At 35.5% G+C, this 17,006-nt stretch overlaps 1 protein-coding gene across 1 annotated transcript in view; it reads left to right on the top strand.

Annotated features, from left to right (window-relative positions):
• LOC149064952 (uncharacterized) overlaps positions 1 to 1,353 on the top strand; it is a 59,440-nt gene extending 58,087 nt beyond the window's left edge. The window contains exon 2 of the mRNA XM_089254871.1: positions 651 to 1,353. Coding sequence (XP_089110997.1) covers positions 651 to 994 — 344 coding nt within the window. The 3' untranslated portion in view covers positions 995 to 1,353. The remainder of the gene's footprint in view (positions 1 to 650) is intronic.
• The last annotated feature ends 15,653 nt before the right edge of the window (positions 1,354 to 17,006 follow it).

The raw sequence follows: 17,006 nt of genomic DNA, 5'->3' as shown, positions 1-17,006 counted from the left end.
TTGTATGTCTCACATACACTTCACATTGTATGGGCATTAAATTTTGCATGAAAGAGCATTTTTTTGAGAATTCATTGTTGCATGAAGAAACATTCTGTTTGAGGATTCATTCGGTGAAAGAGCATTGTTTGAAGATTCATTTCATGAAAGAACATTGTTTGGGAATTCATTGTTACATGAAGGAACATTTTGTTTGAGGGTTATTTTCATGGAAAAGCATTTTCTGAGGAGCTTTGCAGTGTTCATTGAGACAGCTTCCAGAAAAAGTCTTCTCTGCTTTCTTTAAAAAGTGGATTGAACGATGGGATCATTGCATATCATCTCAGGAAGACATAGACGGAGATAGACATGGAAGTCTGGGGGCATTGCCATAATTCCAGGGGAGGGGGGCACGAACGATGTTGATGTAAATTCATATATACACATATACATTACATCAGTCGACTCCACCTTTGAAGCTGAGGGGGGCATTGCCCCCTCCATATCTCCGCCCATGACTGAGGAAGATACTTATGCTGTAATTATATTGCTTAATTTTACTCTCAATTCTTATGGAAGTTACCTTGTATATTGATATCAATTATTATAAATAAATTATATGAAAATAAATTCAACCGAATGAATATGTGTTGTTTTTTGTTGCATTGCAGAATCGGCAGAAGACGCGAAGGAGACGGCCGCATGCAACGGAGATCTGACGGATTCAAAATGTCAAGCGAAAACCAATAACGAGGAATCATCCAAGAACAAAGACGCCACGTCGCCATCTGGTGACGGAAAGTCGAACTGCGCGAACGAGGAAGCCAAGATGGCCGACGACGAGACCGCCGCAGCAGCAGACGACGCCGACGCCCAGATCGAAGCTGCCGATGCAGATGCTACCAACAACGCAACAGACGCCGCCGCGAAAGATACCAGCAGCTCAACAACCGACGATAAAGAAGCATCTGAATCTAGGGATAACAACGCCGGAGAAGGAGACGCAGACGAGTAAAAATAAAGAAAAGAATGAATGGATAATATTCGTTTTATTTTTACTTTCTAATTATTATTTTCGTTTCGTCACTAGCAACAATAACCAACAAAGAATAAGAAAAAAAAGAACGCTAGAAGAAAAACCAAAAAGAAGAAGAAACATCTTAATACTAATTAATAATAATAACGAACAGAAATATTAGAATACAAGAGATATAGAGATGGATCGCGTGTTCCAGTATTGCTGTGTGAGAACACTTCTATTATAACACTCCCCTCTCATTATACAGATCGATGGATGAAGGGGCTTCGTCGTGACTTTCACCTGCATGGAAATAATAATAATAATAATAATAATTATGCCTGTTATTATCCCTCAAAAAACAAAAAAAACCCACCGCCATCTTGTTTCTTATACTCCCTCCTCAACCCCTTATTTACATAATCGCTGCTGGATCACACGATCGATATGATTTCGTTCTTTCTTTTCCTATGACTATTAAAATGGACGTTATTATTTTCGAACGGATGCTAGGACTTGTAAGTGAGTATGTGAGTGTGGATTGTGCCAAGTTCGACGAGAGTGTGGACTGATAATTGAAGAAGAAACTAACTGAGATAAATAAGAAAATTGTGTCCTAGTATAAAATATTAATAATACAATATATCTTTGATCTTCGTTCACGTAAAAAAATATATATAGAAGGAATCTGATCAGTTCATCAATATCCAGCGGACATTATTATTATTAGAAGAAGAATTATGGAAACGCTAATTATGTAATTATCTAGAATTTGTTTTTGAAATTGAGAATTGCATGATATATGTATATTCGTAAAAAAAAAAAAGCATGTGAGAAGTTTCGTTTTTCTTTTGTGGAAACGCTTGAAAATAGTGTTTTTCTTTAAAGAATAGGTAATGTGAAATTTTCATTTATATTGCAATGTAATTGCAATAGATCTCGTAAACAAAATTTTAAATTTTTAAAGTTAATTTTTTAATATTGTCATTATACTCGTATTAGCACGTGTATACGCCCCCGTCCTGAGAATTAACAAAAAGGAAACGAACAAAAATTTGCATAAATGCGGAAATTTACGTCCCGTGTGAAATAAATGCTCATTGAAACTTCGAAAAATTTTCTTTATTGAATGATAAATAACTTTTTTTTTCTTTTTAATGAACACATTAATATAATAATCAAAAAAATTTCGAATTTTTTCGAAATTTTCGAAATTTTTACCAATGTATATGTAAAATAATGATTTTTTGATATACATACATCATAACCATTCCAATTAATAATAAATAAAATCTTATCGAACCCTTTATAAGAGATGATTTACCGAACACTTACTGGACCACTTTAACCAATTATTACTATTTAATTATTATATTTTTCTTATAATTATAAACATTCCGTTTTTTTATTAAATTGGAAATTTCAAATTTATTCAGACATGAAATTTATGACGTACTGAGGGAATGATTCCATGATGAAGTCGTGCCAAAGATATTTCTCTGTATTTTTCCTTTTGCGTTGATAATGTATTGTTATGATTTTTTCGGCACTCATTCATGAAAATTTTGTATCTTTCTACCTTTATAATGACCCTTGTCCTGTCGTTTTCTGTACAGGATGCATATGAATTCAGGTGGCTGGCTGGTTTCATGGGAATCGGGTAAATTTTATGAAAATTTACTTTCCCAAAAAAAATCTGAGCTGTTGAAAAATGAATTACTACTCGAATTTACATATCTTTGGAATTTCTAATTGAATATGTGCCGGGACAAAAATTTATTCTGATGATTCTTTCGATGTATTTTGAAGAGTCCATCTTGGAAGGGTCCCTGGCCATTTTTTTGATCTGCCCTATTTCTATACACTTGAATTTTCTAATGAATTTATGAGTAAAAATGTTCTCCGACTAGAGAAAAATTTCAGGTTCCTCACTTGTGGGTACCATGATAGATAATGGGAAATTTAGTGAGATGCCCCCCTGAACAGTGGGATCTCATGATTAATTGGATCAAGATTGCCGGTTTGGCTGTGGCTATTGCATAGCCGGATTGAATATTTTTAGAAAATGTCCGATTTCGTTCAGCTAGACATTTTTCTACGATCGCATGACGGTCCACGTGATTCATAGTCTAATGACGCGTGCTTCTTCTCTAACGTTGCTCCAAAACGTGGTCATACTGCGTTTTTCTATTGGGTGATGTAAAAATCATGTTGAATTTTCAGACTTGAAAATTTCTCAGTTGATAAACCATGTAAAAAGTACCGAAAGCATGCTCTTGAGGAACATTCGATTTCAATCAAATTTCATGAAATAGTCGAAGAGCAATAGGTCTGAATACTTCGCGTACTTCTCGAAGCCTTCGCATGAAATATTGTTCGTCAAAGGCTTTAAGACAGGGGGATTCCCAACATTTTTACATTCGTGGCATCCTTAGTAACGTCAAGATTTGGAAATATTTTTCTGCAGTATACCTTAGTGTCAAGACATCATACCGGTTCGGGGTAAGACTGTCTTTATTGCTTTTTAACATTTACGACAGCATCGACGAGATATCTTGTCTGATTTGATGCCGCGTGTGTATTTAGGCAATTACGAGATAACTCCTCTTATTTCGGCAATGACAAGCCCAGCTACCTTTGCAAGGCAGACTTTGTTCGCAAACATGTTTTTCATCTCCTATAGCCTGTCAGATCAACTGCCAGTGTCACCTGCACAAAATCGGGAAAAGAAATATTCTTGAAAAACGTTGTGGTTATTTTACAGAGGCTCTAGTGATTCCCACAGTGACAGTTATAATGCGGATCAGTGAAATTTTAGAAACCTCTTAAAGGGTTAATATATCTTGTGGTACTATAAAGTACCGCGGCACACCTTTCGGCAACAGCCACCAAAGAAAGATTAGAATTGTTTTTAATAAGATGTTTTTCATCTCTTTGCTATCACATTCAATGGCATTAAATATTTCTATTTAATATAAAATTTCGCCAAGCCAGCCACCTTTCAAGCCAAATAAAAATCTCTCTCACGCACAAATGTGAGTTCAATTTCTCCTCATCCTGGTCTTTGTTTTGTATAGGTCTTATTGACCTTTTTTTTATTATTTATATATGAATTTCTATGATTTTTTTTTTATACATACAAATAAGTATTGTGTATTTCATTCCTCCGAAAATGTGTGTTTTTTTTCTAAATATGTATTTAGGATTAAAAAAAAAATGGTTCCTTCTGGGTGTCGTCGAGTGAATGATGGTGAATGGATAGTTTATAAAAACTTCAGTAAAAAAAAGCCAAAAAAAAAGGAAGCCAAAATGGAAGCCAATTTTTCTTTTTTTACAATTTTGTGTGTGTATGTTCCAACTAAAAAAAAAAAAATGAATGGTTATATATACAGAAGAATGCTCAAAGATATCTTGCCAATTTAAAAAAATCAAGGAATGGGAAAAAAAAAGCCAATTTTTGAAGAAAAATAACCAAAATATGTAGCCGCCATTTTAGTTTAATATTCGAACAAACGTTTACGAGATTAGCTGGTGCTTTTTTAATAACTTCTCTATTAATTAGGGTAAGAGGTATTTTTTAGGTACGTTTTGATTGTTGTGTAATAGATTAGGCTTAGGTTTTGTGTTTGTAATTTCTTTGGAATTCCGAGCGTAGGAAACACTTAAAGTGACGCCAAATTAAAAAAAAAAATTAATTGATACTGACACAGCAAATAGAAACCGGATCCAGACCAATTATTTGACCCATTGGCTGATAGTATTATCGGACACGAATTACTCGAATTTCGAACATCTTTTATATGGTCATAAGCCCTTAATTTGAACGCCCGAAACGTATATTGACGTTCGGTTCATGCGAATGCAAAATTGATAACTAAAAGAATCAATTGGATCGGGAATAGATTATCACCTGATTAGCTGTCGATCTGTAAATTTTTTATTTTATTGGTCCTGGATCCATGCAAGCCTTTGGCACATATGTGCTTTGCATGTTTTACATGAAAATTACTATTGACAATTTAGATAACCGATCGATTTGGTTTCGTTATTGATTATCACCAAATACGGTTGATTTAATGCTGTGTCGTAACTTGAATTATTGTAATCCAGTTTTAGGTAGTTTGATCGGTAACTTATTCGGAAATATTATTATATTCTCGGTCGAAAACATCAGATAACAATTATTAATAACATGATTATCAATATGCGACGCATGCGAGCGAACTAACGTGTTTATGTACGGGGTGGGCTGATACGAATATCGAGGAATTTCGTGTGAAATTTGAATAATGGCTGATGGGTCAATAAATTTTAGATCGTAAATTTTATATACTGGATTGCAATGAAAAATTTTGATTATTGAGAAATTATTTTTGTTTTTTGGCTGAATACTTCAGAAAGTTTAGGATTTATTGAACTTAGGTGTATCTTTAACGTTCGGAATTTTTTTTTTTAATTGTCGATTTTTTTTTTATCTGGGAGAATCATATGTTAGTGATGTCTAATCGTACGTATACTAACTCATATGGTGCTGTAGAGCACGAGTGAACGAAACTCGACAAATTTAATTGATTCTTTTTAAATTTGTATTTTTCTTGACGATGGCAAAAAGATAATTTAAAATAAGAAAATAAAAATTCGAATAAATCGTTTAAGTATTATGGAAGTGGTTTGGTTGAAAATTAATTATTTTTTTGTTAATGATAATATTTTGGAAATTCCATAACTTCCATACTTGGATTTATTTTGCATTCCTTCAAAAAAATCAATTTTTTTTTCAAAAAGATGATTTTCTAAAAAAAAATTATTTCAAATTTCTGTTCTTCGAAGTAAAATTTTTGTAATGAAAGTAATTATTTTTATTTCAATTTTAATTTTTTAAAACTCGTACCGATAAGTTTTAAATATTTAATATATTTAATATTTTTTTCTTGATCCTATAAAAATTTTTGAGAGGTTCTTGGAGGAATATGAAAATTCCAAAAACTAAAAATATTTTCTGGAACATTTTTAAAACTATTAAAATTTTTTAAATAATTTACAGCATTTTTTCTAATGAATAATTTTTTTTAAGATATAGAAAAAAATCTTGCATCAATGAAATAGCATTATCATTATAAGTTTTAAGAAATTAGAAATTTCCCCATAAATTCGCAACAAAATGAAACAAACATTTTTTTTGGTAAAACAAAAAATTCAGTTCCAATTACTCGTACACGATTACCATTAATGTGTAAATTTGTCGAGTTTCATCACCAATTAGTTGCGGTGCTAATTGATATCGAAAAAAACGATTAATAATTAAGAAAAAAGCTCATTAAGCCCAATTTAGGTAAATTACAACATAAAGACGTGAAAAAAGAGAAAAAAAAAAAACGTCACAGGTATAAAAAAGTTTTGAGTAAGTGTCATGATTTCTTATTAGCAATTAATTGTATTATAATTATATATATACATATATAAATATATACACGTGAAGTCATTCTCATTGATATTTGAGAAACGAATAGGTTTAACTATTTCTTTGATCTTTACTATTACATACGTTTTTTTTTTCTTTTGTACATAATTATATGCGAGACCAAAAAAATTACCAAAAAAATGCAAAAAAAATTTAAACCAAAACCAAAAAAAAAAAAAAAAAAAATTAACAGAAAATAAAATAAACAACCTCAATAATTGTATACCAAGTAACTGTTGTTTCTGGATGTGCTTACTGTAGATTGTAATAAAAATTGCGCTTTTCTCGAGCTGTAATTAATATGCCTTTGGTGTTTGTGCATTGTAAAACTGGTTTATTATTATCATTACCGCGGTTTATTGTAATTAACATGTACAAGTTTGATCAGTTATTATTATTATTATTACCACATTTTACCCAGCTTTGCCAAGTCGAAAAGATGACACTATTGCTGAGTATTTAACAGCTGTCACGAGATGTTTGTGCGAGCAATTCTTATTGCGCAAAGACGATGGGAATGTGCCTTTTGATTATGAGGAAACGCTTTCCGATTGTTGATTGGTTGAAGAATGCGCGCATGTGATTGTCACTGGTGATGAAATGATGACATAACATCTGTATGAGATGTTGATTGGGTTTTGAAATGACGTCATAATATCTATATGAATGTGATTCGTCAGAAATGACGTCATAACATGTATATGAATTGTGATTCGTCAGAAATGACGTTATAATATCAATATGAAATGTGATTCGTCCGAAATGACGTCATGTTATCTATATGAAATGTGATTCGTCAGAAATGATGCCATAGTGTTCGCATGAGATTTTGATTGGTCTTAAAATGATGTCAAAGGATTAATATGAAATGCGATTCGTCAATAATGACGTCATAAGTTTTATATGAAATGTGAGTCGTCAGAAATGACATCACAAGATGTACACAAGATTTTGTTGGTTTCAACTTTTTTTTTTATCCCTATTCACTAAAGGTGAACCTACGTGGGGTATTTTGCAAAAATGCTGCAAATTTGAAGGAGGGTTTATCATTTACATGAACTGATGAGAAATTATCTCGTTTGATCTGAGCGATGAAAATGCTTGCGAATATGAGTACTGAAATGGCATGAATGTGTATGATTCTGTAGGAGATTTTTTTGACTGAAATGGTTACGAGACGTGTAGCTGACGTCGCCAAACCAACGCTACATCAGCAAAGTGTCATCTTTAGAATGTCTTATTTTCTTTTGTTTAATTATTGAGTTTCATCAGGATACATTTAAGTACGCCTGAATATAAGTATACGAAAAAAAGAGCGCTTTGCTGCTACCGCAGGAAGTTTCTAAGTGTTTTACAATGTTGTCTGTTTGCTTAGTGAGCTGCTGACTGAGCGATTCCTGTATATCATGCATTTTGATCTTTTTATTAAATAAATGGTTTTAAGAACGTGTCTCCGGATTGAGTTTCTTTCCGTAGGATCGTGTGCCATTCATCACCACGACTAAACACGATTGACCCTTTAAGAGGCACAGAAAACATCACTAAATCCCTTTCAAAACACCATATATTTTTCCAATGAAGTAGGCTTTTTTTCCAATTTTTAGCAGGTGCAAATTAAGGAGTGTAGTGAAATGTATTTCATTGAGAAGTTGACTTTACATAGCACCTGGGCTATGATTGCTAAATAAGATGCTTTTAAGGAGATGACATATTTCGTCGATGCCGCTTCCAGGATTAAAACCTCTATTTTATCTCAAGAACATGCTACAATACTTGCGCCCTGCCTCCACAAAACATGCACGGAAACATAGATATTAATCTTATTTGTGCTGTAACTGAAATTTCATCTATCTCATATCACCTTCGGTAATTTCACCACCCTCTGAAGTTCCATATCGGTGATACTGACTGAAGCAAATCGATTGGGAAACATTTTCGAAATTAATGCATACTATACAGGTACATTTACATACTTGAAATATCTCCTTACCGGTCGGGAATTGGTGATACAGATCATGAACCAGGAGTCCACGGTGGGTCCTTGAAGAGGTTTCAGGAGATTCGTGAGCTTAGAAAAAAAAACAATTACCGCAAACTTTTTTTTACATGTTAACTTGGTGGGGATTTCGCCCCACTAGCCTTCCTATTTGACCCATCAGGGAAGAGAAAAAACAGTCACTGGTGGGCCATTGCCTTTTTTCCTGTAGCTTTTTTGAATGAGCTTCAATTTCGTACCCCTAATAATGTGTCGAGAGTTGAAGATGAAGCTTAAAGCAAAAGAGCTTTTCTTGTACCATTTGTGTTGCAGATTTTTTATAACTTTATTTGAAGAAACTGAAATAAAATGAATGGTTCATCAGTAAAGGGCCTGGGGTGTAAAACATCGTATTTTATGACAAAACCTGACCTGAGATTTATCTCCTGGTGACTTATGCTGAAGCCTTTCGGAAGGGCTGAGTATAGGTTACGATGAAATGAGTTGAGATAATGAAAACCACAGGAATTTTATTTAGAAAAATTGAATATTTGCAAGTGCGATTGTCTGAAATTATTTGTCCCCGGATTGTCTTCTTACTTTGTGGATGCTTTTCCTACTGTATCTCATTTGTATTGGAAGAAAGATATAATTCTCTTTTACACTCATGGAAGGAGAGAAAAAAAACAACCTACGATTTCTTGCAACAAAGCATTGAAATTTTCTCTTCTTATCGTCGTTATTTCAATTATGGGTCAAGGGCTTATAATGTAACAGAAATGTTTCTTTAGTTCGTGAAACTAATTTTAGTGAAACCGAAACTAATTTTGATTAGGACGCATAATTGACGAAACCGAAACGATTTCAATGATTCAGGCCACGAAAAATTAAATAAAAATTATTTTAATCGATATTTGACTGCATCGAATTTCACTCTGATTAAGCTCAAATTGTGATAAATTTCATCGAAAAATGCAGTAGTAAAACCTCTCTTTTGCAGACACCGTTAATCAGGGGTTTGAAATGCATATTTTTACTATACGGGGAAATAATAATCTGTCCGTGGAAGAGGGGTGACTGCATCTGAGAGCTGTCCGTTAAGAGGGGTTTCACTGTAATAACTCACAATGTAAATTTCTGTAAAAAAAAATACACATAATGTTAAAACATGCATCAATTCAGAAATTAGTGATTTAAATCAACAGCAGATGACGCTAGTAAAAACATTTTTCTATCAATGGTGTATCAACACATTTTTAATCGCTCTTTCAGTTCCAACCAAATTGCACATAATTTTGATATAGTAGTACGGTTGTTCAAATAATTCATATATAATACGGTTATATAAATAATTTTTCGCACAACGATAATTTTAATTAGAATATTTAAAATGGTAAAACTTAATGCTTTGATAGTTAATTTAATGAATAGTTTGATTTTATAATAATTAAATTTCTTAATAATTTGATGTTTTGATAATAATTTTATGTCTGAATAATATTTTTTAAATTTAAATAGAAGATATAAAATTATCGCACACAATGATAATTTTAATTGGAATAATCAGATGCTTAAAAAATTAAAGTTTAATCAATGAATTCATAAAATTTGATGTATTCGCACGCCAATCACATTTTTACAAATACACCGAAGAGTCCATCCCTCTGAACAGGGGTGTACGAAGGATCAGTCTTCTGTGGAAAAAACTAAACGTTTAAAATGGAAATGAGTTGGACATATTGCAAGAAGACAGGACAACAGATGGACCATAAGTATTCTGGATTGGTACCCCCCACGTAACGTCTGAGAAGCAGGACCGTCTTAAGAACATCATGGACCCAAGTGGCAAGTGATTTTTCCGAAGCCTCACAAGCAAAATTCTCGAAAAATTCAACTTCTTATTTTTCTGAGGCCCCCGGGCCGTGCCCGGGTGGGTCCATGCGTTAAGACGGCACTGCAGAGAAGGCGTCCCCACGCAGGATAAGATCCGAAAAGTAGTTGGAGTCAACTGGATGGCTAAAGCAAACAAAAATGATGGTAATTGTGCCGGCCTGCAGGGCTGGAGCCCTGTTAGCCCCCAACTTTGGGGGGGGGGGGCATGGGTCCACGTATCTAGAGATGTAAAATTCTCGAGAATAATCTTTTGGAGAATATTCTCATCAAGGAGAATATTCGAGAATATTTTCTGGTAGGACTACTATTATAAATAACTTGAGAATATTCTTATAAGTTCTTGATTAGAATATTCTCTTGTTATTTATAATATAGTTACATATAATATCCTTGAGAATATTCTCTGGAAGGACTACTTTCATAAATTACTGGGGAATATTCTTATAGAAAATAATAAGAATTATTCTGAAGTTATTAATAAAAGTCCTTCCAGAGAATATTCTCGAATATTTTCCTCTATGAGAATATTCTTCAGTTACTGAAATCTTTCCAGAGAGTATTATCAAGAATATATGTAATAACATGTATTATAATAATCTGGATAAATACATAACTTGAGAATAACTAAAGAATATTCTCTAGTAATTTATAATAGTAGTCCTTTGAGGGAATATTCTCTGTTCCTGTCAAGAAGATGGGAATATTGAAGTTTGTAGACCACAATATTAAAGTTTGAAAGCAAGAAAATTAAACCGACAGCTGAATTGCACAACTTTGAAAGAAATGTGAGTGATACAGAATTTAAGTGTATGTGCCTTGAAGAAAACAACAGTTCTGTATCTTCTTAGAATGAAGGTGAGATTATATAAGAATAGCTTCCTTTATCAATCAACTTTGGTTTAATTTCTTTTGTGTGTTGTGAACTTAGTTCTGAAAATTTATCTAATCTTAAAATTATTTTTTAAGGTTTTAATCTAAAGGTTTCTAAAATCTTTATATATAACCAAACTTGAAAAACCTCTCATCAGGACCGAACTAAGTTGTCATTGGGGGGTGATTATACCAAAAATTGTTTTGTTGTAAATGTTTCAGGGCAATGAAAACTGATTTATATTTCACAATATAAACAAAATTAGTTAAAAAAATTAAATTATTTAAAAGAAAAATGAATATTCTCGATTATTCTCCAATTTTTACATCCAGGAGAATATTCTCACCTCACATCTCTACACGGATACGTTAGGGGTCCTTTGAGAGATTTCAAGTGGTCCGCGAGCTGGCATGAGAAAATAATTGTTTCATTTTTTACACATATTACTCTGAATATCACTGTATTTTGTAATCGGGCGCATGGCCTTCCTTTGATTGTCACAAAAGCTCCGGGGAATACAAGAGGTTAAGAACCTCCAATTCAACTTTGGGTGTCGTCGTGGTCCCTACAAGGTTAGGGGGACTGCAGCAATCCAGCCCGGGAAGCGGGGACGATACTAATAATTTTTTTTGTGTTTTTTCACACTAAAAATTCATAAAGGTGGGGGGCCTATGTAAAACATCTAGCCCGAGAGCTCCGCCAAAGATGCCTATGGGCTCCAGCTACAGGATGTGGGTTGAGGCCACGACGTCCAGGGCAGACAGATTGGAAATCGCCGATCTAATATTTAGTTTGTGTTGACGTTCTCAATCATACACTGGAGTTCGCAATAAAGAAAAAAAAAATTAATAAAACAATTAATTTTGAATGCAAAAACTATTTTTCGAATCAATGAAGCATCTTTATTTTTGAATATGGAGCGGTAGATGGCGACACTATGCATAACCAAAAGTCGTTTCTATTACAGACTCGATAATCCTCACCAGGGTGTGCCGGATTCTATGTGAATATAATAGACACTGGTTATTAGAATCTCTCTAGATAGATCTCTAGATAGTCTTATCATTCGCGCGGGTATATATATATATATATATATATATATTGCTATCACTTTTACTAAATACGGGACGGACCAATATCATCATATAACATGGGAAAAAATTAATTTATGCTTAGTTATCATGGGTTTATGTTATCAATTGTTGAAAGTTTTCTTTTACGTATTTTAAAGCTGAGATATTCAATCATTTTTTTTTCTGTAACTTATCCTTATCAATGTGAACACACACACATTGACTGCCTCATTTTGGCAAAAATTTCCGTACTCAGGTTCATAATTTCCTAATCGGGTGACCATTGTTCATGCTTTTACTTGTTCGCATCATCGTCATCATTTTACGACCGCTTTTGGTCAGGATCATCCGGGGGCCCCGCAACTAGATGCTTGGTCACCCGGGGCAAGCGCGCATTTTGACGCGACCTTGTAATGTTGAAGGAGAGGTTTCAGGATGGAATTTGCGCCCTCTTGTGTTCAGCGCCCGGGGCACGAGACCCGCCTGCTCCCCCTCCTAGTTGCGGCCCTGGCAATCATGTTTCACTTCGCGACATTTTATCTGACCATTGCGATACATCTCGCATTTTTAAATTCATCGAAGCCATTGGTTTATATACGACAAATTATAGTTTTATACAATCTATGCCATTGTGTTGCGTTTCATGAATACTTTTACTTTTTTGATATGACAAAGAACAAGTCTTTTATCAATTTTATATGGACATTTGTTTTGGCGCAGCTTGACGTAGATGGTCCTTGCGCCAAAAAAATCAAAAATCCAATCCAATCCTAATCGGACCGTAATAACAGCTATGATCCCTCATGCGGTGCGTGTGATGGTACTTTCACGATAGCTTTTCCAAATTATGAAACCATGTGTAACGCAAGAGGGAAAAAGTATCTTTCTCCAGTTCATGGTCAGTTTCTTTCAACTGACCACATTCACAGTTCCTTGGCCAGGAAGACTAAACAAGAGCTCTAATATCTCTCTTATCTCGTATCGTAGTACATTATGAAAAGTATCGTAATTCGCAATACACATTACACAGTTCCTCACACAATTCTGACTCCTCACAATTTCTGAATAAAGTGAAATGATTTTAGAGTTTAAAGGAGTGAAAAATATTCAGAACAAATGACAGGGCCGTCTAAAGAGCATTATGGGGGCTCCCGGGCCAAGTGATTTTTCCTAGGCCCTACCAGGCATGTTCTCGAAAATTCCAACCAGAACTCATTTTTGTGAGGCCCCGGGAAGTGCCCGATGGGCCCATGTTTTAAGACGGCACTGACAACTGAAAAAAGAAGTATGATTTAACACTATGAAACCTGTTAGGCTGCAAAGAAGAACGGACGTGTCCAGTTTCTACAAGTCCTGTTCCAGCGAACGGGGCATATAATCATCGTACTTATAACCGGGCTTTCGGATATAGTTATCAATCAGTTATATTTGATTTTTTTTTGTTGATGTTGTTGAAAGATCAAATGATTGTCGGACTCATATGATATGTGAATGTATATCTATACAGTGTGATAATTGCAATGTAAAATGTAATACTTAAGTGAAGTAATTATTATAAACCCCAGGGGCACTAAATTGCTGCTCGTGAGTTGTTAATGGTTGCTCCCTGGGGTAAAAATGTAAAGTTGATTTTTTTTTGCTGAGAAAATAAATGTTTCCTTCGGGGAACCCCGTATGGCGAATTATGTTTGCCGGGCCGGAGGTTAGTATTTCATATCAATCAGTTATTGGTATTAGAAACGTTGAGTGCCAATGTGATCGCCAAGGCCCGGATGTTGTTGTCCTAAAAAATCTTTAGAAATGGCTAAAAATGCCCTAAAAATTGAAAAAAAAAAAGCCACCAAAATAATACAACAAAGTTCTCTTTCTTGAAAAACCGGTTATGTTCGAATGTCGAATGGAAAAGTTTTGAGAGCATCACAAAATCATGTGTAAATTTTTTTCCTCTCCCGTTTAGATTTCATCAAAAATAACACTTTTCTAATGCGAACGAGTTATAATTCCTAATTCACGAATCGGTTAGGAACACTGGCATTATGTCTCTCCCCTACAAGGGTGGTGCTGACAGGGCTCCAACTTGGGGGCCCCGAGACGATTCTTATCAGGCCAGGTTTTTCCATAAATTCACTATTGAGAAGAAGTTCGTGAAGAATCTGATAGGAGGGCCCTGCTGCTAGATGTGAGGGCCATGACTGGCGTACTCAGAGAGGGTGGGGTGAATAGGGGTTTTGAGGTAAAAAACAAAAGATGAACCCCCCCCCCGAGAAAATCCTGTATATGCCTATTATAATTTTTTCAATCTTTCATTCTCAAAAAATTTTAAAGGCGAAGAAATATCGTGAAAATTCCAAAAAAATGCCCAAAAAATTAGAAAAAAAATGCAAAAGATGCAAAGAAATGCTAATGTCATCAACATCAGGGCCGTGGTGATCATATTAGGTTGCGTGCAATGTGATAGGGCCGCAACTGGGGGTGGGGAACTGCTCCTGGCGGCGAAATTTAGTGGGCGGCAGCATGGGCGGAGATACGGGGAGGGCGTGGGGGGCATTGCCCCTCCATCGTCAAAGGTGGAGTCGACTGATCTAATGTATATATGTATATATGGGCTGACATCATCATCATCGTGCCCCCTCCCCCCAGCAATAACGACCTTGCCCCCCCCCCCCAGACTTCCAAGTCAATCTCCGCCTATGAGCGGCAGTTTTATGTGGGAACAACGAACACCATTACAAAATTATCGAATTTTAAAGTTCTAGGCGGCACTATAATGTTTGCCCCGGGCGGCAAAAATCCTAGTTATGGCTCTGCACTGTGATATATACTTCTGGGTACAGACATGCACACAGTCAGGGCTGCAACTAGATACTTTGTCACCCGGGAGAAGCCGGAATTTTGGCGCCCCTTGCATGTAGAGGAAGCAGTTAAGGGGTGAATTCGGCACCCCTTCTGGTTCAGCACCCGGGGCACCAGACCCACCTGCTCCCCCCTAGTTTCCGCCTGCACACAGTGGCATGTTTTCCTCTTCTAGACTCGAAGCAAACCAGCCTAAAAACGCCGGACAAGCGCATGGCCGGATTATCGAGAGCCTACTGTACTACGTGATTTGGGGATAGTAGTCATCATTAGTTAGGGTACACACCCAGGGCCGCAACTAGAGATTTTATCACCTGGGGCAAACCAGCATTTTGATGCCCCTTTAATGTAGAAGAACCAGTTAAAGGGTGGATTCGGCGCCCCTTCTGGTTCAGCACCCGGGACACCAGACCCGCCAGTTCCCCGTAGTTGCAATTCACACTTTTCAGGTTTCCAGAACTGTTTTCTTTGTTTTTATCAGAAATTTTAATTTCCTCTTTGAAACATCAAGTCTCTTCGTTGACATGAGTGTTTTTGTGGGTTTTTTCCATTGACCAAAAGCGGTCGAAATTCCCAGAATTTTTTTTTTCTGTTTTTGCGGTTGTTTTACGGGGATAAACCATTGTTGGGAAGGTTTTATCGGTCAACAGTGGCGCCATCTGTTGTGGAAATTGGGGAAAGTGAGCTAACTATGCGTGTGCCCAGGCATCCTACTTTCTCAGTTTTCGAACCTGGTGACCCTAGTAGTGTTAGCTCTTCCATTCAGACGTACTGTAAAGAAAATAGGATGCAAACAACTTTCAATGGTGATTCCTATGGTGAAATAACTTCCAGGAAAAAAAGCAAGGCTCCCGAAAGAAAAATCTTCTTAAGGTAGAGAAAGAAACCCCTCTTCAGGCAAAGTAATAAAACTGACCAGACTGTGTGAACAATTAGTTATAAGCGAGAGGAGATGGATCGTTATTATTATTTTTGGTTTTTTTTGGCGTTTCCGTTTTAGTTAGGAAAAATTATTATTGTGGTGTTCTTTTTTTGTTGATATAGTGGCGTCATCTATTGCGGAAATTGGGAAAAGTGACGTTATCATGGGTGCGCGCACAAGCATCCTTTTTCTTAGTTGTCGAATCTGGTAACCCAAATATTATCGAAATAATGCACCTGTTTGCTTTCATCAACCAAACGCATTGTTGACCCAGTCCAGGGTGATTCCAATGTGTGCTTTGCCCATGGCCTCTTTCAAGTCAAAGTCGGGCTCTGAGTATTCGTAAACTGTTATGCGATAAATATTAATGTCTGTTTTGATGTTATTAAAAATACGTTGAATTCCGTCTTTGTGTGTCGTGCCACTGTACAGGAGACCAGACCAGAATTGATCATTTCCGTCTCCGCCTAGCCCTTGCAAGCTGTCTGATGTGAAGGGGAAAGACAAGTTTGTGCATGTGCGTGAGTTGTGTAGTGTATGTATGTATGTATGTGTGTATGCATGCATGCATGTGTAGAGTCTACGGTGACCATATGTCCCGTTATTTTCTGTTTTTCTTGGCCATCCCGACTTTTTGGCAAAAGTGTCCCGGTTTTTCCCGTATTTTACACGAAGCCTACTTGAATTTTTATTCTTTATTGAAGTCAAAGATTGAAATTATTCTTCAACTCATAAATTATTTTATGATAATTATAACTATATATGAGAATATTAATCTCCCACATTTGCCTTGGCGAACGTTTTTTTTCGTGGAATACATTTTAATCCACTGCAATTTGCAGTAATGCATCATTTCCCGCCATTGTGATTTTTCCGCAATTGCAACAATGTTTGGCAACTTTGTTTGGTTTTGTCATCGTTTTTGGCGATAATTGGCAATGTCCCGTATTTTCCCGTATTT

The sequence above is a fragment of the Pholcus phalangioides genome, unplaced genomic scaffold, assembly GCF_987345545.1.
Source record: "Pholcus phalangioides strain wild (caught in Gottingen) unplaced genomic scaffold, Ppha-v1.0 ptg000042l_1, whole genome shotgun sequence".
NCBI classification, from domain to species: domain Eukaryota; kingdom Metazoa; phylum Arthropoda; class Arachnida; order Araneae; family Pholcidae; genus Pholcus; species Pholcus phalangioides.
The sequence above is the reverse complement of the archived record's forward strand: the minus strand, read 5'-3'. Positions and strand labels throughout refer to the sequence as shown.